Here is a 27,389-nt window from a genome sequence, read left to right as displayed (position 1 = left end):
TAAATATCAGAGCATCTTTTTGCAGCTCAGCAGGTGTTGGATTGTGTCTGTTGAGTGTTGATTTCATGCTGTGTTGTTACGTAGTTGGTGAGACACAATGCTGGAAAGTAAAATAAACAATGTCCGTCTTTTACTCTCTGTGACAACAAGCTTATAGCTAACTAGCTAATCACGTAGCTACTTTCAGTAACTATAGCCTAGTTTCCATCCACTTTTCGCGCTATTTTGTTATCGACAAAGTGAAAATGCGTAAAAAAGAAAAATTACGAAATTTGCCGTCTTCTGCCCGTTTCCATTCAAATGGCCTTTTATCGATAAAAATGGTGTGCGTGATGACGTCATGCCTAAAAAAACACTTTGTCGCTTAAGTTTTGGTTTAGCGCAAAAGAAATCTGCCCTGAAGCCGTTTCCATTCAGAAATGTGTTTATTGCTAATTCGCCTCCCAGATGTCCCTAATTTTTTTCCACTGAAGTTTTGATAAAATGGGGACAATTCATTGAAATTAGCCAGCAATTTACCCCAATCGTTAGCCTGTAATAATGACGACAAGGTATACATCCTTGAAAGCCAATTTATTGTATGTGATTGTGGATTGATCTGAACGGCATACAGATCCGATCACTGCAAACATGACACTTCCAGGAGTGCCAACACAAATATCTCGTATCATGCACAGTGACAAGTGCACGGAGAACAAATGAATGGCCAGTTTGTGATTAATTTAATTGCGGTAGCCATCCGTTTATTTATTAAAGTTTCACACCATTCAAAATAATAGACGGCAGTCACGGAATTAGTCCACGATAAAAAAAACAAATAATTTCTGTGCACAAAGATGTTTTAAATTAAAACTAAATACACAATGCTAGGAGAAAAACTTCAGTGTGCTTTTTTGAAACACTTACATATAGCCCAATTCTATAAAATTATTGTTCAGCTTACTTAAAAAATGGTGGCAAAATTCCCTGTATAAATAAATTACCGAATGAATAAAGCATTAAAAAAATAAATTACCAAACGAAAAATATTGTTAGGCCTATATACTTGCCCTTTATTTACACAAACTTAAATTAGCCGTACCCTGTTCTGTAGATGAATAAATCAGCTGAATGACATTTTCTACACTTCAAGACTATAAACTATCAGAACTATCTGTCCAATGCTGAGATCACTTTCAGAAAACAAGCTTTTGAACATTTAAAAACTTTTAAATATTTTAAATCTAACCCTTTTTACCTCGGATCGCATTTGCTGAGCTTCTTCAGAAAATGTAAATTGCATTATGACACTAAAATGTATTTGCTGGACAAATATGCAGGACATAATGCAGTTGTGATGGCGATGCTTTAGATTAGATGACTGTTCAAAATAGCCTATTGAATATCAAGAATGTATCATATGTAAACCCTGATATTACACAGCATCAATGTTTCTGTAATAGTTGTGCACTCAGCATATACACATCAATGGGTGGTCCTTATACTAAGACTGAAAGTTTCCCCCACTACAGCTTGAACAGGGCCATGATGATTGGCTTTCGGGTCGGAACCGGTGGCAACCTGCGATAGGCGCAACATCAGGACCAATATTACAGTCCTATCAGAAGGGCAACAGCTCCCGTTTGATTGCAATTCCTCGTCTTCTGATTGCATTTATTTGTGAAATTAAAATGACAGTAAGCTGGCTAATTTCAATGAGTTGTCCCCATTTTATCAAAACTTCAGTGGAAAAAATTAGGGACATCTGGGAGGTGAATTAGCAATAAACACATTTCTGAATGGAAACGGCTTCAGGGCAGATTTCTTTTGCGATAAACCAAAGTTTATGCGACAAAGTGTTTTTTATTATGCGGCAGAAGACGGCAAATTTCGCAAAAAAATTTTACGCATTTTCACTTTGTCGATAACAAAATAGCGCGAAAAGTGGATGGAAACTAGGCTGTTGTTGTCAGCAGAGTGGAAGCTAATGTGTAAACATGTATGCACCAAACTCTTTTGTTCAGGATTCACAGTTTGGTGCCCCCTTCAACTGAACAATTCCAGTCATTGCATTTATAAAATGTAATATTTAAAAGTCTGGTTCTCCACCGTTGAAAGTTTCCCCTGAACTTGTATAGCAGAATAAGGTGTAACACTTCTGCTTATCTGTTCATCTTGACTTGGCAGTATTAATATAGTCAGCATTTGACTGATACTAAACAGTACTGTTGTTAGCTATTTATTGTATTTTTATTTATTCTTTATTTTCTCAGTGTTCGTTTCTAGAATTAGTTGACGATGTATAATAATAATGTCAAATATTCTTTGATAAAAAATATTTAATAAAGCAGCCTTCTGAGTACCTTTGCATAGTCATATCGGTGCAAATCGTTGAAAAATCCACACAGAAAAGGTCTGTCATTCCAGCTCAAAAATTTAATATATCGGCCACCATATCGGTAATCGGTGAATTTTCCCTCTCTAAAATCGGTATCGGTCTCAAAAATCCCATATCGGTCGGGCTGTAGTTAAAACAACCAGATTTAATGCAAATTCGGTTGAATTTCTACCCTGCGCATTCCTCAATCACATGCCCACAGCACACTAACTGCTGGTACTTACTACAGCAGGACTATTGAAGCCACACTACTGCATTTGAGCCCAAGGACTACATCCAGTCAAGTAAGTTTTGATGATATGACTAGGGTAAATATATTTGATCTATGGTATTAAAGTTTAACTGGCAAATACTAAATCAAAATGTGTTTATACTGTAGCTAGCTAGCCATTTCATTGACAATTTAAGAGGCTAGCTTTCATGGTGCTACCTAGCTCAACTGTGATGCTGTTCCTTCTGCTAGCCAGTTTTCTGTTATCATACAAGAACGTAGGTTATAGTTTGATTTAGTATGCTGATTGAGGAGTGTTCATCTATTCATCTAGCCGATTTATATTAATTTGTCCAGCATCAATTGTAAAATATTTTTACCATTCCAGAATATTCCAATTGTTTAGCTAACTATTTATATATCTGTGCATGGCACTGCATTAGTGCTTTTTACAAGCTTTTTTCTAATCTTATTCTACAGAACAATGCCATGTGCACCATATGATGTGTGGATACATTTCACCTCAGCCAATGTAGAAGGAAAGGCTGTGTACATTTGCAAATACTATGCAAAGACCTATGTTAAGAATGCCACAAAGATGCAGCAGCATATAGACAAGTGCCCAAAGATTTTTCCAATATTTCCAAAATTCCCCAGCTTAACTTCCCATGGAAAGTTTCTGGAAAGTTTCCGGAAATTTTCCGCCCTTTGCAACCCTAGCAGCAAAGACGTCCGGCCCCGAATTACATTGCCAAGCTCTTCCAAGGTTATCTCAGAATCAAGATTTTTTTTTTTGCTCAGTCGTTAGTTTAGGGAGTTCTAGTGGTTCCACAAAGTTTCTAATATCTTCATTAGTAGACGAAGACGTGGAACTATAAATATCAAGATAGAATTCTTTAAAGGCATTATTAATATCAATGGCTGAGGTAAATATTTTACCACCAGCAGATTTCACTGAGGGAATGGTAGAAAAAGCTTTTATATATCTCTCAGCTTTATATATCTAGCCAAAGACTCAAAGTATGACTGTCTTGCCCTTATTAGCCAAAACTCCACCTTCCGCGACATTCGGCGCTTCAGCTCTGCCTCGGCACTTTTAATATTCCCTTCCAACTCCACAATTTCTCGTGCTTTGGATTTTTTGGCGAATGAGGCATACTGTATGATCCGACCCCTAAGAACCGCCTTAAGTGCCTCCCAAGTCACGCCCACAGAGGATACTGAGGATCAGTTGGTCTCCATATAAACACTGATTTCAGCCTTTAACATTTGTTGGAATTCAGGATTTTGCAAAAGGGATACATTAAAGTGCCATCTATATGATTTCTTTTTCTCCATATGTTGCAACACCTCTAAACACACCAGGGCATGATCTGAGACTAAGATGTTTCCAATTGAGCAATCAACAACAGATGAAATGTGGAACTTAGATATAAAAAAGAAAAAATCTATTCTAGAATAAATTTTATGGACTGATGAAAAAAAAAAATATTGTAACATTCACATGCCTGTCACATATTGTATTGTTGTTGGGGGTTATGCTCATCCTATCCACTAGGGGTCTCCTTTAGCACTCCAGATTTGTACAAATACAGGAAGTAGTAAAAGAAGTCAGATTCAGTTTGATTGCCTCATGCTCTCTGCTGCTTTCTACTTGAAATCCTTGTTTGAGAAACTTTGGTTTGCTGCTCAAATTAAGGATTTTTTTGTTCTTGGATTATATTCTGAGAAAGATGATACCTTTGACTACACATGGGCTGCCCAGGGACTGTTAATAAAGAACACAAGGCCGACAAAGAGGACATCTAACCATCATTACTCATCATACCCACAGATAAGACTGTTCTCGTTCTCATGAACTGGCTCATTCATCAACTACATTTACCTGATATACCTCATTCCCAAGCACGCTGTCACAGCATACTCGGTTCATCGTTTTTGGATTATTTGTTTTGTTTATTTTTTTATTGTTTGCTTAGTAGTTGAGTAAATATGTAAATTTGTTGAACATACTTATGAAAATAATTTCTGTTGTCATTTGGTCATTCATACACTTTATTTCAGTTTTGATGTACACTGTATCCTTTTGGATATTTTGCAGAGGCTATCCCCCCTTTAATTTCTTATAGCAGGCCTGGTTCAAAACAGCCAGGACAGTTATAGAGTGACACCCGAACAGGGACCCTTGCAAATTAAGTGTTTCAAAATCTGTATTTTGTTTGTATGCTTGTATGTTACTTATTGTATATTGTATTGTAGAAAATGTCAGTCTCATCACACAGTGTGAGGGATGAGTACGAACCCAATCCTGATTTCACTGATTTCGTCACCAGAAGAGACCCACAGCCATTACGAGAGCTCATTAACACTTTCAGTGAACTATACCTCAACTCAGATGAAGACAGTGATTCCAAAACTCCACTCGACTTTCCATTTCCTCTTCCTCCTGATGATGAAGCAATACATGATCTACATTTCTCAGCCCAGTTAATGGATGAGTTAACCAGTCGCATCACAGCTCTGGGAGGAGACATTCAAGACTGCACACAAAAAGTGAGTCAGTGTTGATCACAAACAGAGTTTATTGATCAGTGCCTTTTGATGGAAGAAAAGTTGAACTACAAAATTGAGAGGGAGTGTGAGAAAGTCAAAAATAACCTTGAGTTGAGCATTCAGGATTTGGGGAAGTCAGTTGTGGATTGTTGGAAGCGGAGAGATGTGCAAATCGATGCCAAGCTAAAGACATATGCCCACATCATGTCTACTCCAGTTTCGCCTCCATTATTTACCCCTACCTTGTCACAAAACACAGTCAGACCTCACAACCCCATCACCCTACACCTACCAACCCTGACAATGTTTCTGTTGCTCCATACCGCCCACCTGTAAGGGTTGAATTCCCACAATTTGGCTCTGGTGAAGACAAGGATCCCATCTCTTTTGTTGAACGTTGTGAAGAGTATTTTGCCCTTAACCTCTCACTGATTCCAAAATATTAGCCTCTCTTACATCAGTTTTGAAGGGAACAGCTAAAGACTGGTGGTTGGCGGAGAGAAGACACACATACACCTGGAAACAGTTCAAGCAAATTTTCCTTCATGCTTTCTTAAATGACGACTACGAAGCCAAAGCAGGTAAACGGTTGCTGAAGAGAAAACAAGGTCCTAAGGAATCTATTCGAGATTTTGCTTATCACTTATCACTGCTTATTGAGCCCTGTGTTTAAGATGGAAGAAGGAGATGACAGAGAAGGAGGTTGTACAGTCCATTTTGAGAAACTGCAATCCTCATTTCGCAAGTCTGTTAAGAGGAACTGTGAAGGAGGTGAGTGAGTTAGTGAGAATAGGAGCTCAAATTGGAAGAGACCTAGAAGAAGCAAAGAAGTATTGAAGTCAGGCCAATGCAGAAGTACGGATGCGAAAAACCCAAACAGACAGAGACACTTACCCAAAGTTAACCCCCTACTCAGTTCAACTTGAAGATATTGACCTTACCGATGTTGATTTGTGGAAGGTATTTTCAGGCCATGATTGACACGGGGAGTTCGCTGACTCTCATATATATATATATATATATATATATATATATATAGTAATAATAATATAATAGTAGTATTATAGTAAAGTCATCAAAACTATGGAATAACAGAAATGGAATTATGGGAATTATGTTGTGACCAAAAAAAAAATTTTAAAAAATGTTATTTTAGCATCTTCAAAGTAGCCACCCATTTCAGTAGTCATCCATTTCAAAAACTTTTTTTATTTTTATAAAATTTTAGTTCTGTAATGAAATAAATTAATATGTTGGCACAATTATATTTTTGTCTACAAAACTAATTTAAAACATTTAAGCATACGCCTTCAGATCAAAAGGTTTTAAGATCATGTAAAACATTTCAGTCAAGTGACCCCAAACTTTTGAACAGCAGTGTATATCCTATGCCACAGACACACGAAATCCTAGAGTCTCTACATGGAGCTGGAAATTTTCAGTACGCTCGATCTCAAAAGCGGGTATTGGCAAGTTGAGATGGAAACCGAAAGCATTCCCAAGACTGCTTTTGCCACATCTTCAGGCTTGTATGAATTTCTTCGTTTACCTTTTGGCCTTAAAAATGCCGCTGCCTCATTTCAACGTCTGATGGAGCTTGTACTGAAGAATTTAAAGGATAAGAGTTGTTTCGTATACATCGATGACATCGTGGTGTACTCGAAGACGGAAGAAGAACACTTGACGCACCTTCAAGAAGTCTTCTACTGTTTGTACAAAGCAGGTCTCACTCTAAATCTCCAAAAGTGCAACCTCATGCAAATGTCTTTGAGGTTTTTAGTACATGTGGTATCTAAAGAAGGAATCAAGACCGACCCTACAAAGGTTGAAGCCGTTGCTAAGTTTTCTGTTCCTCAAACCCTAAAAGAGGTGCAATGATTCTTAGGCCTCGCTGGATGGTACCAAAGATTAATTCCTCAGTTTTTGGAAAAAGCTGCCCCACTGCATGCCTTGAAAATGAAAAGAGCTATTTGGACTTGGGCTGAGGAATGCCAGAATTCTTTTGAGTTAATAAAACGTGATTTGACCAATGCCCCTGTTTTAATTGCCCCTGATTGGACTAAGCCTTTTAAAGTTCAAACTGATGCTAGTGATATTGGTTTAGGAGCTGTCCTGACCCAAGAGATAGGAGTGAAACATGTCATTGCCTACGCTTCATGTCTTCTGCAAGGCGTTGAGAAGTCATACTCTGTTTCAGAAAAGGAGTGTTGCGCAGTGATATGGGCCATGGAGAAGTGGAGACCCTATCTGGAAGGCCGACTATTTGAGGTGATCACTGATCATGTAGCACTCACATGGGTGTTCAATCATCCAAAGTCGTCTTCCCGATTGACACATTGGTCCATCTGCCTGCAAGAATTTGACTTCACCGTCAAGTATCGAAAACCTTTCACGCAGTCTCTGGATACTTCTCCACTCACAATGCTAGCACATGTAAAATCCCAGGACTCTTCAACCATTTTCTCCAGTTTTCCAGTTGAATGGTCTAACATTGCCAAAGCCCAACAAGAAGATCCAGAAATTCAAGAACCCATTGACAAAGACAAATCACCCACTGATCCAAACCCTTCACGCATTCACTATCTGTTGAAGAATGGATTTCTTTTCCGCAGCATGCCCAATGGACAAAAGAGACCCAAACTCCAATTAGTCATTCCTGCTCATCTACGGAAAGATTTCCTCACCTATGCACACGACAACCCGCTAAGTGGACACCTTGGTAGACTCAAGACTCTACTGAGATTGGAAGACATTTGTTACTGGTCTACACTGCGCTCAGACATGTGGAGGCATTGCAAGGAGTGCCAAGTATGTCAGCAACACAAACCTTCCATTTCTAAACTGGCTGGTCATATGCAATCTACACCTATAGTGGAACCCGGACACATGCTAGGAATTGACCTTATGGGAGTCCAAAATTAAACGAACATCTCCTTGTGATAGTGGACTACTGTTCAAAGTGGGTGGACTTGTTTCCTTTGTGGGTAGCTAAGGCACCACAAATAGTATGCGTCTTGGTAGAAGAAATTTCCACCAGATGGGGTACCCCGATGTATTTGGTATCTGACAGAGGAACTCAGTTTACCTCCCAACTCATCAGTCTAGTCTGCAAACAATGGGGTGTCCACCATCACCACCATCATTGGGACAGATGGTTGGCGGAATTCCATTTTGCCATCAACACGGCATGGCAAGAGAGCACGGGATTCACTCCAGCTGAAGTCACGTTAGGCCACAAGCTGAAAGGTCCTTTGGAAAGAGCCATTCTCAAACCTCCTGACCCAGATAGTCCTACATACCCAGTGCTGGAGAGATACGAAGAGCTGATACGAACCATACAATGGAATGTAGAACAAGCCCAAGAGAAACAAAGATGCTACTACAACCAACGAAGACAAGCTCTACCAGTTTGGGGATTTGGTCTGGGTTCGTGCTCATCCGTTGTCATGTGCTAGTGATGGGTTCATGGCAAAACTCGCTGCAAAATGGAAAGGTCCTGCAAAAATTGTGAAATGTCTTGGTCCTGTAAATTGTTCTGTGTCGTTTCTAGATGATCCTAATCATGTTGATTCTTTTCATGTTCAAAATTTGAAGCCTTTTCATGGTACTGTTTAAATTCTTTCCAGTTGAGGGGGGGAATATGTAACAGTCACTTGGCATATTGTATTGTTGTTAGGGGTTATGCTCATCCTAGTCGCTAGGGGTCTCAGTTAGCACTCCAGATTTGTATAAATACAGGAAGTAGTAAAAAGTCAGATTCAGTTTGATTGTCTCATGCTGTCTTCTGCTTTCTACATGAAATCCTTGTTTGAGAAACTTTGGTTTGCTGCTCAAATTAAGGATTTTTTTGTTCTTGGATTATATTCTGAGAACGCTGATACCTTTGACTACACATGGGTGCAGTGGTGCAGTAAGGAACACAAGGCCGACAAAGAGGACATCTAACCATCATTACTCATCATACACACAGATAAGACTGTTTTCATTCTCATGAACTGGCTCATTCATCAACTACATTTACCTGACATACCTCGTTCCCAAGCACACTCTCACAGCACACTCGGTTCATCATTTTTGAATTGTTTGTTTTATTTTGTTATTGTATGCTTCATGGACCATTTGAGTTTCGTAAATATGTTTGTAAATAGTTGAATATACTTATGAAAATAATTTATTTTGTCATTTAGTAATTCATACACTGAATTTGTTTACTTATCAATGTAATGACTCCCCTGCTCTTACTTGAGCCAGCACTAAAGAAAACATGTCCACTCCATATCCTCCCAAAATTTTCAGCTTCCTGCGGGTAAAAATGCATTTCTTGATCATATTTCTTACTTTTAAGAAAAGAAAAACCTTCCTCCTTTTTATGGGGTGCCCCAGCCCATTCCACGTGGAGAGTCAGTTCACTTAACATTTTACATTTTTACGTATTAGAAAAAATAGATTGTGTGTCAAAAATAAAATTATAAAGTTCACATTGGTGCAACAATCAACCCCCGAACTTTCCCCAGAACAAAACAAACAGAAAAAAGAAAAATATGTACATTAACCCCACGCACCATCCCTCTAAACTCAAACAGTCCATGTACGCCTGCGATAGTACCCGCGACAACTTTGCCATCAGGTTGCTCAAGTCTGGTGCTTCTGTACAAATTTTGTGAGACAGAATTACACAGCAAAAAATAGTCTATAAAACAAACTCCAGCCCATAAGCGGAATAAACACAAAAAAACAAACAAACATGTAGATTCATCCACTTAACTGTCTTGAAGGTGTGTGCCTCCACAAAACAAGCTCCAGCCGCTAGTGGAACCAGCACAAAAAAAAAACGGGCCATTCAGTTCTTCAGCAGTCAAACTCACTCAAGTGTCCTGCAAGAAATATTCCACAAAACCAACTCTAGCCAACAGGAGGCATAAGCACCCAAAACAAGCAGTTCATCCACAAACTGTCCTGAAGAAATAATACACAAAACAAACACCAGCCGCTAGGCGGAACCAGCACAAAATTAAACGAAAAAGGTGCCCAGCTTCCTCGAACAGTCGAGTGTACATTCAGTGAGACAGGTCCACTAGGCGGCCACATGAAAATCACCAAATGGCTTACTCACGCCAGTGTTTTTGTAAAGGACAGTGCTTGCTGTGGGCATGTAAATACTTTGTAGCCATCCTTAGTATCTATTCTGTTTATCAGTGCAAAAGCGACCTTCCATTGATGCAAGAGATTCTTAAGGAGCCTCATTTTTTTTACAGGCAACATGAAAAGGTGTAATTCTGAATATTTACTGTGATAAACCCTTTGGTGTTTGGTTTCAAAATTAACCGGTTACCAACACTTAAAAATAATGTTTTCAATCTGGAACCATTGAAAGGGAATTTGTTTCCATTTTTGGTTGCATTCTGCAAAAACAAATAGTGTTTTTGTTCATTGAACTATTTTTAGTCCCTGCATCTTACGTTGAACATTTGGAATCTACTTGGCTACAATGACTGGTTGGTTGATGTCATTCCAGATACAGTGCATCCGGAAAGTATTCACAGCGCTTCACTTTTTCCACATTTTGTTATGTTACAGCCTTATTCCAAAATGGATTAAATTCATTATTTTCCTAAAAATTCTACAAACAATACCCCATAATGACAACGTGAAAGAAGTTTGTTTGAAATCTTTGCAAATTTATTAAAAATAAAAAACGAAAAAAATCACAGGAACATAAGTATTCACAGCCTTTGCTCAATACTTTGTTGAAGCACCTTTGGCACCAATTACAGCCTCAAGTCTTTTTGAGTATGATGCTACAAGCTTGGCACACCTATTTTTGGGCAGTTTCTCCCATTCTTCTTTGCAGGACCTCTCAAGCTCCATTAGGTTGGATGGAGAGCGTCGGTGCACAGCCATCTCTCCAGAGATGTTCAATCGGGTTCAAGTCTGGGCTCTGGCTGGGCCACTCAAGGACATTCACAGAGTTGTCCCGTAGCCACTCCTTTGTTATCTTGGCAGTGTGCTTAGGGTCGTTGTCCTGTTGGAAGATGAACCTTCGCCCCAGTCTGAGGTCCAGAGCACTCTGAAGCAGGTTTTCATCAAGGATGTCTCTGTACATTGCTGCATTCATCTTTCCCTCGGTCCTGACTAGTCTCCCAGTTCCTGCCGCTGAAAAACATCCCCACAGCATGATGCTGCCACCACCATGCTTCACTGTAGGGATGGTATTGGCCAGGTGATGAGCGGTGCCTGGTTTCCTCCAGGCATGACGCTTGCCATTCAGGCCAAAAAGTTCAATCTTTGTTTCTCATGGTCTGAGAGTCCTTCAGGTGCCTTTTGGCAAATTCCAGGCGGGCTGTCATGTGCCTTTTACTGAGGAGTGGCTTCCGTCTGACCTTGATTGGTGGAGTGCTGCAGAGATGGTTGTTCTTCTGGAAGGTTCTCCTCTCTCCACAGAGAAACGCTGGAGCTCTGTCAGAGTGACTATCGGGTTCTTGGTCACCTCCCTGACTAAGGCCCTTCTCCCCCGATCGCTCAGTTTGGCCAGGCGGCCAGCTCTAGGAAGAGTCCTGGTGGTTCCAAACTTCTTCCATTTACGGATGATGGAGGCCACTGTGCTCATTGGGACCTTCAATGCTGCAGAAATCTTTCTGTACCCTTCCCCAGATCTGTGCCTTGATACAATCCTGTCTCGGAGGTCTACAGACAATTCCTTGGACTTTATGGCTTGGTTTGTGCTCTGACATGCACTGTTAACTGTGGGACCTTATATAGACAGGTGTGTGCCTTTCCAAATCATGTCCAATCAACTGAATTAACCACAGGTGGACTCCAATCAAGTTGTAGAAACATCTCAAGGATGATCAGTGGAAACAAGATGCACCTGAGCTCAATTGTGAGTGTCATGGCAAAGGCTGTGAATACTTTTGTACATGTGATTTGTTTCGTTTTTTATTTTTAATAAATTTGCAAAGATTTCAAACAAACTTCTTTCACGTTGTCATTATGGGGTATTGTTTGTAGAATTTTGAGGAAAATAATGAATTTAATCCATTTTGGAATAAGGCTGTAACATAGCAAAATGTGGAAAAAGTGAAGCGCTGTGAATACTTTCCGGATGCACTGTAGCACACGTACGTCTCTGTCTGTTTTAGATCTTTTCATCTGGAAAACATCTCATTCTAAATAACATCTGCTAAACATCTTAAAAAGATCAGATTTATAAACATTCTTAATCATAAACGTCTCAAAGTCATCTGCTGAATGTCTTATTGACATCCGAGAGGAAATGTCTTTTAGACGTATTGCAGATGAGCCAACCTAAAAAATACATCATCCATATGTAAACACGCATCAAATAGACGTCTAGGTGATGTACGTGTGTTCTCCGGGATGGTTCCTCTGATTGGAAAGAAACAAAAACCTTTAAGCCATTTCTGAATAAATAAACATAAATATTGAGTTATATCTCAGATATCATGAAAGGCTGAATAAAATTAGATGTAGTTTTTAGCTGTATAGCCCAGTCATGCTCTTCTGTGAGAGTCTGTATGATGCACATCAGGTGTTGCTGTGGTGTGTGTGTCAGAGTCAGGAGGTGACGTGGACATCGTGGTGACGTCAAATAAGGAGGTGAAGGTGGCAGCAGTGCGGGAGGCATTTCAGGAGGTGTTTGGTTTGGCAATGGTGACAGGAGAGACGGGTCAGTCGAACATTGCCCCACAGCCAGTGGGCTACGCTGCAGGACTCAAGGTGAACACTGACTTCAGATGCATACATGACTGTCTGAACACTGACTGTTGCTGCTGTGGAGTGGCAATATAACAAAAATCACACAATCATTTCACCTCCATATAATGACTGTATGAATTCACATGATGTTTTGTGCGTGCATGTGTGCATGCGTGTGGGTGTGTAGGGAGCTCAAGAGCGCATTGACAGTCTGCGTCGTGCTGCAGTCATTCATGAGAAGCAGCCTGTGGTTTCTGTGGAGAACTTCATCGCTGAACTCTTTCCTGAGAAGTAAGAAACATCATTACAGCAGAACTCCACATGAACGTGTGTCTGTCTGTTCAGAAAAATTACAAAACATCAAATTGAGTTGTTTTATTGGACAACTGAAGGCCCAGATGTACTTAATATGAAATCGAAGAATGGATATGACGTCATTCAGAAAAAAATCTGCCCAGAAAGGTTTTTTGCGTTTGTTTCGGTGGTTCGTAACAACTTGCATGGGCTAACTTTTAGGAAAACTTCTAACCGGCTGCTAAACACCTTGCTGCCATTGGTCCACATCATCAATACGTGTGACCTGAAGCTCCACCTATTACTTTGTTTACGTTTACTCTCAAGTACCCATTCACTCATGTGCCATCTGCAGCGAAAGCCGTTCACACATCTGCCCAAAGTGAGCCTCTATCTTCATTCTTTTGTCTGTATTCTGCCCATTAAAGGTGCTGTAAATTATTTTTTCATGGAAAAGGTACTCCTAAAAATGTTCCTACTCCCTTAAAGATATTATTGAAGTAAGTGTCCTGAGATATCTCACCGGTTTCTGTGACAGCTGTAGACTTTGTAAACAGCAAACAAAAATGTGTCAGCGGACCGTGGACATTGACACTTCTCACCTGTCAATCATTTTGCTCGTTCTCGTTTAAGCCATGCTGCTGTTGTTTTAAACAACCATTTCTGCACGATGTCGGTCTCAATAAAGCTAATTTGGTATCTTTGGAGTGCAGGGTTTTAGAAAGGGGTGGTGTGGCTAATTCAAAGTCTCAGTCTCGTGGAAGTAAAACGGATGAATTCACTTACAGCACCTTTTACTCTTATTTACCCATCTTTGCAGTATTATCAGTGTCATCATAAATTACAATAACAGAGTGTAATCAGTGCATATTATAACCGCATATAACGTATAATGCATTGGCATCATGAATTCAGAATCTAAACAAGACAAATTAAACATTTTCACTGCATATATATTACTTCAAATCATCATGGAGTAGTTAATACAGCATCTTTTACTGATCTAGTGTGAATTCTACTCATAGAATGAGGCGTAAATTCATTGATAACAAATTTTAATGTCACATTAGTTTAGGTTTTACATGTAGTCTTGTGTATCCTCATTTAAATGTACTTCTAAACACATCCCAGAGTGGTGTGGCTGGTGTCTGAATGTTAGGGAACAGTATACCATTGCTCGGCTGTTTAGACCTTTTTTACCCCTAAACGAAGAATGAAGAACAACTTCTCCATAAGTATATCAGGGCCTTGAAGCCGTCTATACAGAAACTCAGGGTGGTTTCACATATAGTCTGTTTTAAATTAACCAAACCCAGTTCAGTTAAAGTAGACCAAAAAGGGAAGCAGCTGCAAATGACCCAGTGCTTTTGGTATTCACAATGTAAGTGGACTTAAAAGAGGACTCTTTTTTTGGTCCTCTTTGTGTTAATGTGACCTCAGACCCTTTGTTGTTTACACCACAACTCCTTAAGAACTCAGACTCCATGGCAGTGACAATTATTACATTTGACTAACAATAAATTATCATACATATTGTGATCATGATAATAAATTGTCATACTTCTTAAGGTGTATGTGTGTGCTTAATTCATACATACACCTTAAGTAGTCATTTATTCATATTTAACTTGGAATCATTATAAAATCGGGCTATATGGTTTCCTATAAGGCTTTAAAAATGTAAAATATTGCACAGGGATAGAATGACATGAAAAACGCTTTGTTCACTAACAAAATACTCACTTTTATATTCACGGAAGCTTGGCGCAAACCTCCGCAAACAGCGCGTGCATCACAGCTCTTCACCTGCTCTTTAGATGCTGCTCGAGTCTGGCTGATCAGCGGTTTATTTGGAGTGCTCAGATTATACGACACGACAGGAAAATGAGATACAATGCAGTCGTGGTCATGGTATTTCTATATTCGCTTAAAATTCCTTTATTTGGACAGTAAAATGTGATTGGAATTTAAAGTTCACAATAATCGCTGTTAGATCAAATAATCTTGAGTTGGAGATTATGTAATACAGTTATGTATGACAAGCCCCGAAGAATTTATGTCATAATGAAAAACAAAATGGACTGGTACCTCTTTACTTTCACATCACACTAATCAGTCAAACCACAAAAGAACCCACAAATGAACCGTATTCAGACCACCTCCTGTTTTTGGACCTTTAAGGGGGGTCTGAGATCATTTAGGTTGTTCACATATACACGATATATTGCACTGAGACTGTTTGGAGTGCTCAAACGAACTAGGTGTGAAAACGCCCTCAGTCCCAAAGAACTGGGTTCTTTTTCACTCAACTGTGTTTTTTTTTTTTTTATGGGTTATGAAATTCCAAAACACGTTTTTTTGAGATGATAACAGTTATGTACATGTTGCACATCATTGGAAAAAACGATAGCACTCATTATGTTTATTGTTCATGGTAAAGTGGTTAATTTTTTGTTTTTAGCCGTTTTGTTTTTCCGGTTTCAAAACGAAAGTTGAAGCAACATCATAAAATATCAGATATATGCATAAACTCTGAGTTGTGATTAGTTAGAGAGTACACTAATACATCATTTTTTTTGTAATTAACATTTTTTATTGATTCAAAAAGAAAACACAACAGAGAAAAACACAACATATACACACCGAATCAACATTTAACTTTTAACATTCATTAACATCCCTCCCCAAACACCAACCTCACCCTACCCCAAAGAACACCCCTGTGGTCACATAAAATAATACACACACACACAAACAATAAAATAAAAAATAAATATACATAATTAAACTAAACATCTCCCTCCTCATTCCTTCCCCTAGAGTCCTCCAAAACTGCCAAATACCTACCCCACTTCCTGAAAAATAAGTCCTCCCGCCCCAGCCTTCCATCTATCATCTTCTCATAAGCCGCCACCCTCCCCATCTCCGCACACCACTCTGGAAATGGTGGGGCTCTGTCTGACTTCCATCCTCTTAAAATAATTTGTCTACCGATCATCACGCTAGTCAGAACCCAATTTTTTATATATTTGTCTCCCGAATTCATAACTTCACCATCGCCCAAAATGCAAAGTCTGGGGCAAAGTAAAATTTGAGTGTCCAGAATGTCACGCAAATAATTCTGAATCTTTAACCAAAAATCTTGGATCTTAACGCATCCCCAAAAAACATGAGCTATGTCTCCAACTTCTGATTGGCATCGCCAGCATGTGGGTGTGTCTTTAAGACCAAGCCTGTATAATCTAGAGGGGGTCCAGTAAAATCTTTGTAAAATATTAAATTGCATAAGGCGAACCCTTGCATCTCTAGATGCAGACTTGACATTTTTCAGAATCTTAGTCCACACTCCATCCTCCAATACCAAATTCAAATCTTTTTCCCATAATTTCTTAATAGAAGTTAAAGCTCCATCCCCCATACTCTGAATTAACAGGGAGTAATACACTGATGCCTCATGACCTTTTCCAAAAGCCGCAATCACCTCTCCCAAAGCATCTGCCTCCTCAGGGGGGTGTGTGCTACTCCCAAAAATAGTACAAAGCAGGTGGCGCAGTTGTAAATACCTATAAAACAGAGGTCTGGGGATCCCAAAATGTTGGACCAAATTTTCAAACGATCTCAACACACCACTTTCATATAGGTCACCGAGTGTAGCAACCCCCCTCACAATCCACTAAAAAGCCAGCAAAAAGGGGACTTGCCAATACATAGTCTTGGGTTCTGCCGTATGCTCGGCAACATTTCAATAAATGTCCAATTTAAACAATCTGGACACTTTAGTCCATACCGAGTGTAAATGCGAAATAATGGGGTGTAACTTAACTTTTCCAATTAGTTTGATAGAGATGCTTTGTAACGGCGAAATAGGGGCAACAACTGCCTGTTCAATAACAAACCAGGGAGGGGCTCTCTCAGGTGGAAGTGACCAATGAGCCAAATGTCTGAGACCGAACGCATAGAATTAAAACAAAATCTTGGGTAGGCCTAGCCCACCTTTGTCAGTCGGCCTATGTAACTTATTAAAATGCAATCTGGGACGTTTACCATTCCAAATGAAGGACTTCGCTATGCTATCGAATTGCTTGAAATAAGAGAGGGGGACATCTACAGGTAGGGACTGTAGCAGGTAGTTAAATTTTGGAATACAATTCATTTTAATAACATTAACCTTCCCAATCATCGATAAATGTAATGAAGCCCACCTGCCCACATCGCTCAAAAATCTTTTTATTAACGGGTCAAAATTGACATTAACTAAATCAGACAAATTTGCTGGGAATAAAATCCCCAAATACTTAATGCCCAGTTTGGGCCATTGGAAGGCGCCCAGCTGGAAAGCCGTTACTGGACAGTACGCTGTCAGAGCCAAAGCTTCGGATTTAGACCAATTAACTTTGTATCCAGAGAACTTGGAAAAGGAATTAATAATTCTGTGAAGGCAAGGCATAGATCTAGTAGGTTCAGAGACAAATAATAAAATATCATCTGCATAAAGCAGAAGCTTATGCGCCACACCTCCTGCAATCACCCCTGGAAAATCATCCTCCTTTCTTATCGCGGCTGCTAATGGTTCCAGGGCAAGACAGAACAATAACAGGGAAAGAGGGCAGCCCTGCCGAGTGCCCCTATCCAGAATAAAATAATCTGAAATTAATCCATTTGTTTGTACCGCTGCTACAGGGTGTTTATAAAGTAACTTAATCCAACCAATAAATGTACTCCCAAACCCATACATTTCCAAAATCTTAAAAAGATAATCCCATTCTACCATATCAAACGCCTTTTCGGCGTCAAGTGAGATGGCAGCGACCGGAGACTGATCATTCGCCACTGACCACATGATATTGATGAGACTCCTGATGTTATCAGAAGAGCTGCGGCCCCGAATAAACCCCTCCTGATCTATATGTATACGATATGTCATAACTTTACTTAATCGGTTAGCCAAAATTTTTGACAATATTTTTACATCTAGTTGGATCAGGGAGATTGGACGGTAACTTATACACTCACTTGGATCTTTGTCCTTTTTAAGAATCAGACTGATCTGGGCTTGTATCATGGTTGGAGGAAGCTTTCCATTCTTTAATGATTCAGTATAAACTTCTAACAAAAGTGGAGCCAGTTCTGTAGGATAGGATCTAAAAAATTCAGCGGCAAAACCATCTGGCCCCGGAGCCTTGCCAGTAGGTAGGGACTTAATTACCTCATCAAGCTCCTCCAAGGTTTTCTCAGAATCAACAGAGTTTTTTTGCTCAATCGTCAGTTTAGGAAGTTCTAATGATTCCACAAAGTTTCTAATATCTTCATCAGTAGACGAAGACATGGAACTATAAAGATCAAGATAGAACTCTTTAAAGGCATTATTAATATCAATGGCTGAAGTAAAAATTTCACAACCAGCAGATTTCACTGAGGGAATGATAGCAAGAGACACTCTCTGCTTTATATATCTAGCCAAAAGCTTCCCTGCTTTGTCCCCCGACTGAAAGTATGACTGTCTTGCCTTGAATAACCAAAACTCCACTTTCCGTGACAAAATAGAATTATGTCTATATTTCAATTGGGTCAATTCTCTGAGGCCATCTGCTGACATACAGTGCTTCAGCTCTGCCTCTGCACTTTTAATATTCTCTTCCAACTCCACAAGTTCTCGTGCATTGGATTTTTTGATGAATGAGGCATACTGTATGATCCGACCCCTAAGAACCGCCTTAAGTGCCTCCCAAGCCACGCCCACAGAGGATACTGAGGACCAGTTGGTCTCCATATAAACATTGATTTCAGTCTTGGAAATCAGGATTTTGCAAAAGGGACACATTAAGGCGCCAACTATATGATTTATTTTTCTCTATATGTGGCATCACCTCTAAACTCACCAGGGCGTGATCTGAGACTAAAATGTTTCCAGATGAAATGAGGGATTTGGATATAAAAAAAATAAAATCTATTCTAGAATAAATCTTATGGACTGATGAAAAAAATGTATAGTCCCTACCAGATGGGTTCAAAAGTCTCCAAATATCTGTAAGATCAAGATTTTTTACACATCCTGTGAAGCGTCAATGTTGCTCTAGGGGGCTTACACACTTTTGCTTCACTATGATCAAGGACTGAGTCCATCAAAAGATTAAAGTCTCCTCCCAATATTATATCATGAGGGGTGCCAGCGGCTTGCAACATCCCTTCAAGATCTATAAAAAAGCCCTGATCATCAGCGTTAGGTGCGTAAATATTAGCCAAAATCTACTTTTGCCCTTGAATTTGAGAAACACAATAATGACTCTTCCTAATTTATCTTTAATCTGTTTGAGACATTTGAATTGTAGATGTTTATTTACCAATCTAATGACTCCCTTGCTCTTACTTGAGCCAGCACTAAAAAAAAATGTCCACCCCATATCTTCCCAATTTTTTCAGCTTCCTGCGGGGAGAGATGTGTTTCTTGAAGAAACACTATATCATATTTCTTACGTTTAAGAAATGTGTGAAGCAAAATTACATAACAGAAAATACTTTGTAAAATAAACCCAGCAAATAGGAAGAATGAACACAAAGAAAATGTAGATTCAATCACAGAACTGTCTCAAAGGTGTGATCTTCCACAAAACAAATTCCAGCTGATATAAAACCGTTCAGATTCCTCGGACAGACAGACAAATTTTCCGTGAGCTGGCTGTTATGAGTTCAGCGGATGACGTAATCATTCCAATGTCCCGTAAAAAAACTCAGAACAAACTACAGCCAGCAGGAGGAATAAGCACGAAGAACGAACAGATTAATCCACAGCTGTTCCAAAGGAGTGTTATTCAATAGAACAAGCTCCAGCCACTAGGTGGAACCAATACAAAAAGAAACAAAACTGGCATCCCGGTTCCTTGAATGGTCAAGTCAATTCACTCGGAGGCCGCATAATTGTATATACCATGACTTACACAATCCGTCAGCTTCATAAAAGACATCCTTTGTGTGAGCATGTAGATATTTTGCAGTCATCTGTAGTGTTCACTCTCAATCTGTCCGGGAACTTCAATGCAAATGTAATCTTTCATCAATGCAAAAGTTTCTTTAAGGAAATGTGTTATTCACAAAACAAGCTCCGGCCGCTAGGTGGAGCCAACGCAAAAAACCCAAAATGTCGCCCAGCTTCCTCAAGAGTAAGTACAGCGAGTCAGGCCCACTCACATGAGAAACATCCAATGGTTTACTCAGACATTCTATAAAAGATATTGCCTGATTTGGAATTGTAAATACTTTGTGACCGACCTTCGTTTCTATTCTCAGTTTGGCAGGAAACATTAGAGCAAACGAGATCTTTTTCTGATGTAAGAGTTTCTTGCATTCCTTGAACCGATCGCGTTTCTCTCTTGTGGAACTCGCAAAGTCCGGGAACAAGAAAATATTATGGTTCTTCCAAGAAAGCTTCTCTTTGCTCCTCGCCTGGTGCAACACAAGATCTTTATCGGATGATCTCAGAAATCTGGCCAGAATCTCCCTCTGCAGATCTGTGAGCGGGGACTCTGTGAGCTCGCTCGATTTCCAGCTCGTGGCCTGTTATGTCGAGCAGACTCGGGAAAAGCTCGTCTAGGAATTTCACCATATCTCTGCCCTCCTCATGTTCAGGAATTCCAACAATTCGAATGTTATTCCTGCGGCTTCTATTCTCAAGATCTTCAAGCATTTCAAGGAGATGTTCCAAATCAACTTTGGTCGTGGGTGAATTAGCGGTTAATTCCCTCTCTGAAGATTCCAGAAAATCGATTCGTTTTTCAACATCAGTCACTCTTGTACCTAACTCAGAGAATTTTATTTCCATCGCCGTAATCGATCGACGTATTACAGCGAGATCCTCCAAGTCAGCAAGAACCTTCGTCAACATCATCGACATGTTGGACAACTGACGCTGGATCTCCTCTCCTGCTGTACCATCCAAATCGAATCCCTGGTCTGTAGGCCTGTCGGGGCTTTCATCCTGAACCCGTAAGTGTTTTTTAATGTCTCCAGAGCCCGAGGATTTTGACGACTTTGCCATGTTTTGCAACAAAGGATGTGTAACTGGGTGTTTAAAATTTCATCAGATTATAACATGAGAATAATCGAAAATTCAGCAAAGTGCGCAGAGCTCGTCGCTCACACGTCTGCTCCTTGTATGGTGTCACGTGACCGCCCCCCCCCCCCCCCAATACATCATTTGATGTATCCAAATGATTCATGAGAAGGAACGCTTCCATCCAATCACAGCGCTGCCTCATGCGTGAGCTCACATTACAGCTGAGAATTCAAAGTAAAATACAGTCTTGACAGCTGTTCCTAGCCCAGATATTTGAGCGGACTTTAACACCAAACACCATGGCGAGAACAGAATCACTTGTCAGAACGGACCGCAGTCGATAACTGGACCGGAGCAAGCAAGTTTGTTTGCCGCAGTTCTGCTACTCATGTGCCAAACGTGAAGCAGCTGTTTGTTAGACACACATATTCCATCACGTCTTCTTCGTACATCTGATCATGGGCTGGATAACATGACGGCTTATTCAAAAACAGGAGACGATGATGAAAACCAAAAACTCTGTCATGTCCGCTCTCTTTTTGGTTTCCTTTACATTGTGTGAAAGTTAATGGGATTTATACCTACAGGGTTTACTGGCATGCCATCAAGACATCAAACTGGGTTACCAACTGACACCAAACTGTACACTGACAAATTTATTAAGCATTTTTATCTCACCAATGTTAACACTTATGTTATTTTTAAGTATTGCGGCTGTACTTTTGAAACAGTTTGTATTTAATGTTTTGTGAATTGGATCTGTTTACTTTAATTATGTGCTTTACTGTACATGATTTTTGTTCTTTAGAAAAAGAGGAATCAGCATTATTCCGCAAATAGTTTCAATAGAGTTTAACTTTTATTAAACCTGAAGCACTCCTTGTAAGAATAAATATCTATGAATTGTTGTAAAGTCTCAAAGCAGTGCTGGTTTTAGTGGCAGTGTCTGCTCTTTTCTCACTTCATTCTCAACAGTTTTAACAAAATATCCCAATCATTGATTTACAAACCGTACTATCATCTTCACTTTTCACACGTTCATACTTTTGTTTTATGACTTATATACAGCAAAGTGCCCCAAAATAGATTTTGTCTCCACTCACATTTTGATGTTCAGTCATCTCTGTCATGAGTGTGTAGTAAGTCTGGAAGTGAGTTGTTTCTATTTATATCCCTTATGCCTCGTCCAATTCTGCAAAGAGATGTCATGTATTAAAGCCACATTGTTAAAAACACCCCTTTTGAGCTATCCGTTATAGTTTGTCAGCTCCTTAGGAAAGCAGGACGGTGTTTATTAGAGCCCGACCGATATGGGATTTTTTTAAACCGATACCGATTTTAAATTCACCGATTGCCGATATAGTGGCCGATATATTAAATTTTTGAGCTGGAATTAAAACAGACCTTTTCTGTGTGGATTTTTCACCGATTTTGCACCGGGTTAGGGTTATTATAATTATTTTATTATTAAGTTTTAGTTTTATAATGAAATTAATATGGTGGCACAGTTGTATTTATTTCTACAAAACCAATTTCAAACATTTAAGCATATGCCTTCAGATCAAAAGATTTTTAAGATCATGAGAAACATTTCAGTCAAGTGTTTCAAAACTTTTGACCGATAGTGTATATAAATTAAAATAATAGCTAAATAAAAATCAGTACTGTATGTTTAGTATCAGTCAGTTGCTGACCATTTAAATAAAGAATAAATAAAATTAAAATAAATAGTTAAATAAACATCAGTAGTACTGTTTAGTATCAGTCAAATGTTGACTATATTAATACTGCCAGTCAATTAGGGGCAGGTTATAACACAAGAAGCATTTACACCTGCCGAGTCAAGCGGTGTTACACCATATTCTGCTATAACAAGTTCAGGGGAAACTTTCAACGGTGGAGAACCAGACTTTTAAATTTTACATTTTATAAATGCAATGACTGGAATTGTTCGGTTGAAGGGGGCACCAAACTGTGAATCCTGAACAAAACAGTTTGGTGAATACATGTTTACACATTAGCTTCCACTCAGCTGACAAGCAATGAAAGTAGCTACGTGTTTAGCTAGTTAGCTATAAGCTTGTTGTCACGGAGAGTAAATATGGACTTTATTTACTTTCCAGCATTGCGTTTCACCAACTAGGTAACAAGGTTGCGTGAAATCAACACTCTTCGGACACAATCCACCACTGCATCGTTGTCTGCTGAGCTGCAAAAAGATGCTCTGATGTTTACCTTTCAATCTGCTACATTACTGACTGCACTGACAAGCTATAGCTGGCTAACAGCAAACAGACATGAGTGACATGGTTGTCAGGGACAGGGTTAATGTTATATTAGTTATATTGAAAAGGGAAAATGATGGGGTTATTTTTTGTTAACTTTCCAGTATGTATTTCACAAACTAGTTAGCAACTTACCGAGAAGACACTGCTTGACTCCGCCCTGTCTGCAGAGCCGCCTCTGTAAACAGCTCTGTAAACAGTGGAGTCGGAGCACGCTCTGCTGGACAAACTACATTATGACGCCAATTCTAAAGCATTGTTTTCTGCATTATATGTTCTGAAAAAAGTTTTCAAATCTGCGCATATCGGTAAACATATATGCCGATACCGATATATCTGTGAAAGGCTAATATCGGCATACCGATATATCGGTCGGGCACTAGTGTTTATTACTGTCCTGATGCATTCTTGAGAGCAGTGAAGCACCACCCACTGATCTGTCATTCAATCACTGTGTTAAAAGTTTTTTAAACTTTGCTGATAATGAGTGGCTTAAAAAGAAAATAACCGTCCATGTGTGCACTCTGCTCACTCTGTCAGGTGGTATGATATCGGCTGTGTGATATTAGATGATCCTGGCAATGGCATTCACATTGAAACATTCACTCAAGCAACACCTGTGGCCCTGGAACACATTCAACAGGTAAAACACTTGTTGGCTTTAGTACACAGCAGTAGAAAGTAAGAACATGAGGCAGCAGAAATTAATCTAAGATGTTATAATGGATATGAGCAGTTCGTAGTTTTGGCCTTGGCAGACTGGATCTGCATACACTGTTGCAGCTGAAGTCAAATTGGGACAATTTGATATGTATATACAGAGACTGTAAAAATATTTGGACCCTTAATAATCATTTGAAAATATCTGAACGTCATTGAATTAAATACAAAATATTAAGCAAGTGTGATCTGCGTCTCTCAAATTTCTCAATTCATGTTCACTTTACTGAGTTATGTTTGCTCAGTGACTTTGAATGAACTGGTGTTGTGGTCAGTTCCCCTCAAGTTCATACAGGTGTCCTATCTGAGTAATCACAGGTGAAGTTCTGAAAATCAACTTTTAGGGCTTGGGAAAAATATTGATTTTCAGATTAATCGCGATATTAATTTGAACAATCCTGATATTGATTCTTAAAATACCAAGATTGATCTTTTACTCTATGCACAACCCTCTACAATATGAGTATATCGCTCACAAATGTGACCAGATTTCACGTTATGTGACTATAAATGTCTGGATTGGCCACTGTCTGGTAAATGTTGAGATTTCACTCAGCAGTGATGGAGTAGTATAGTGAAGAAGTTCAGCAGCTAATTCTAATCATACATAGCACGGATGCAGTAAACAAGTGATTCGACGCCTCTCCATATGTTAATATGCGCTCAACCTAAACACTTCTATGAGACACTCGTTAAACTGCCGCTAAAAGAGACGGTACCGTTTTAGCACTTGTTCTACAGATCAATGTAAATGCTTGTAAATAGTACAAATTATGCATGTAACAATATAAAATATGCAATTTCAAGGCATAATATTTATTGATGTAATAAATGGATTTGTACATTTTAAAAAAGCTACAATGTGACCAAAATAATGGTACATTACAAAAACATTAATTTTGCACATTTGATTTTTTTCTTTAGTTTTTCAAGTTAGAAGCTCCCTTTATAATTAACAGCATTAGCTGAGGGAGAATTTCATTAATTGACATTATAAGGGTGCTTTCATACTAGCACTTTTGATGCACGTCCAAATGCTAGTTACGTGTTACCTAGTTACAGTTGTAAACAGCTGCCAATTGTACTCGCGTTGAAGCAATCAGACCGCGGTTCGGACCCAAATAATATGATGTGAACAGAGACCAGCGCGGGCAGCGGGAGGAAATTAACTCTGGTTCAGTCCAAACAATCAAACCAAGTGTGAAAGCACCCTAAGTGAAATATAATCAAATGAATTGAATTAAATGGGGAAATCTGTATCAATACCCAGCCCTATTAACAATGAACATGTTCCACTAATGTTTAACAAACACAAAATGTCTTCATTTTCAACACTAGATCTGTTAGCATTTCAAAGCTAACAAACATCTTTTTGTCTCCTCTAGGCTCAGTCTCTGACTCCTCCAGACTATCCTCTGCACTGGTCTGGTCTACTGGTGACCGTCGGGGAGGTTCTGGAGAGAAACGTACCAAACATCAGCCGCACAGACTGGCATCAGTCCTTCTCTGGTGTGTCCCGCAGACAGATGATCTACTGCACTGCTAAAGCTTTGGCTGGAATGTATAAACTGCGACTGCCCGCCAGGACTATGTGAATGCACCAGGACACTGTCTAGCAGACAGCTGATGAAAAGGAATGTTTGGTTTATTTCTGCAGCAGGCTTCAAATAAACCAAGTTACATTGAAGACTTACACACAACTATTGATTTATCTTTTAAATTATTGATTAAATCTAATATCAAATTAGTTTTTCCCTTGATTATATGAGTTTGATTGATGTTAATAATTGACAACCTCCCTTTTCTTTAAGCGCAGTCCGTAAATGTAAATAGTAAATAGAGTAAAACTGAAAACAAATGTTAGTGTTAGCTCTTGTGTCCTAACCAGGCAAGTAATTAGATCGGTCTCTTTCATTTAAATATGAGTTTTTGTCTTAATCAGTTTGTGACCACATCAAACAACAGGACTTTTTGCCAATCGGCCACTGTGAACTCTCATTAATCCAAAATCCCACTCATAACTGTATATTAAAGTCACGCAACAGTTTCACGTTCAGTCTGAAGACGTGTCTGGTTAGGATGCGGTGTTAGATTTGCCTCATATAACGTGTTTACATTTAAAAAGAAAAGAAAAACAAATACCATCACCCTTTTGAATGTGGAGGTGTTTAAATTGAACCATCGAAATTTATTATCATTGTGATATTATTTTGAAGTAATGGCTTTTGATTTTTTTATTGTATTTCCTTCATAGCCTTATCAGTGTCAAACAGTATGATTTTTTTTTCTATGTTAGCCAGCACTAACTGTGGTCAAATTAAATCAGATTGTTGGTAGAAGTATCTTTGATCCATATACACACAAACCAGTTATTATGAATGTTGTTACATGAAACATTTAGTCTGTTTAAATAATTCAGATAGACCGTGTAGCAGTTTTAAAGATCAACTAAGTTAAAGCTCAAAATCAGATGTTTCACAGGGTGACAGAACACACTGATCTGAGCATGACCTCTGAGTGACCTGATGTGTAGCACATGATGTCGAAGACAAAGCTGTGCTGGACCGTAAGAGTTCATGAATATTTTCCAAAATCTACAGCTGTCTTTTATATGTTTAATATTTCTCCAGAACAACTGTGGATGATTTTATGGTGTTTTACAAACGTGCCTTTGACCAGCAGAAAAGTAAAATATATTTTTATTAAAGCAACATGTTCCTCTCTTGTGTTTGTGTGCTTTAGAAATTATTCGCCCCAACAGTTTTCTCCTTTTACAGATTTCTAATTCAAGCATATTTAAAATGTTTGTCTTTTTCTGTGATGTTAATAATATGACTTCTCAAGTATGTGGTTTTATTTTAACCTAAACTGTGTAGTGTTCAATAAGCAACCTCATGTTCATTTCAGATTCACTAGTGTTTGATCACATTATAAATATCTATTGCTGAGTTTTTCATTTATTTTTATATGAATTTTGGGATATTACATAAATAAAATGTGCATTAAAAATGTATATGCTTGCTTTAGGTGAATAAATATATATGTATATATATAAATATAAGACGATGGAAACACAGTTACAAAATATATTCCTGTAGAACTTGTATAGGAATATGTATGTGCATCAAAAATGTCATGTGAATACATAATTCACACAGATATATAATCTATATCATCACATAG

At 38.9% G+C, this 27,389-nt stretch overlaps 1 protein-coding gene across 2 annotated transcripts in view; it reads left to right on the top strand.

Moving 5' to 3' along the window:
- Window positions 1-27,217, top strand: part of LOC127433376 (protein PRRC1-like) — a 49,888-nt gene extending 22,671 nt beyond the window's left edge. Inside the window, exons 6-9 of one of the 2 annotated variants that reach the window (XM_051685232.1) lie at window positions 12,715-12,878; window positions 13,045-13,148; window positions 24,027-24,129; window positions 25,592-27,217. In XM_051685232.1, coding sequence (XP_051541192.1) covers window positions 12,715-12,878; window positions 13,045-13,148; window positions 24,027-24,129; window positions 25,592-25,801 — 581 coding nt within the window. In that variant the 3' untranslated portion in view covers window positions 25,802-27,217. Of the gene's footprint in view, window positions 1-12,690; window positions 12,879-13,044; window positions 13,149-24,026; window positions 24,130-25,591 lie in introns of both variants that reach the window. The other variant, XM_051685233.1, reaches the window with a different exon arrangement.
- Window positions 27,218-27,389: the final 172 nt, after the last annotated feature.

Source organism: Myxocyprinus asiaticus, chromosome 43 (assembly GCF_019703515.2).
Source record: "Myxocyprinus asiaticus isolate MX2 ecotype Aquarium Trade chromosome 43, UBuf_Myxa_2, whole genome shotgun sequence".
NCBI classification, from domain to species: domain Eukaryota; kingdom Metazoa; phylum Chordata; class Actinopteri; order Cypriniformes; family Catostomidae; genus Myxocyprinus; species Myxocyprinus asiaticus.
Note: the sequence above shows the minus strand (reverse complement) of the source record. Positions and strands in the feature narration are given on the sequence as shown.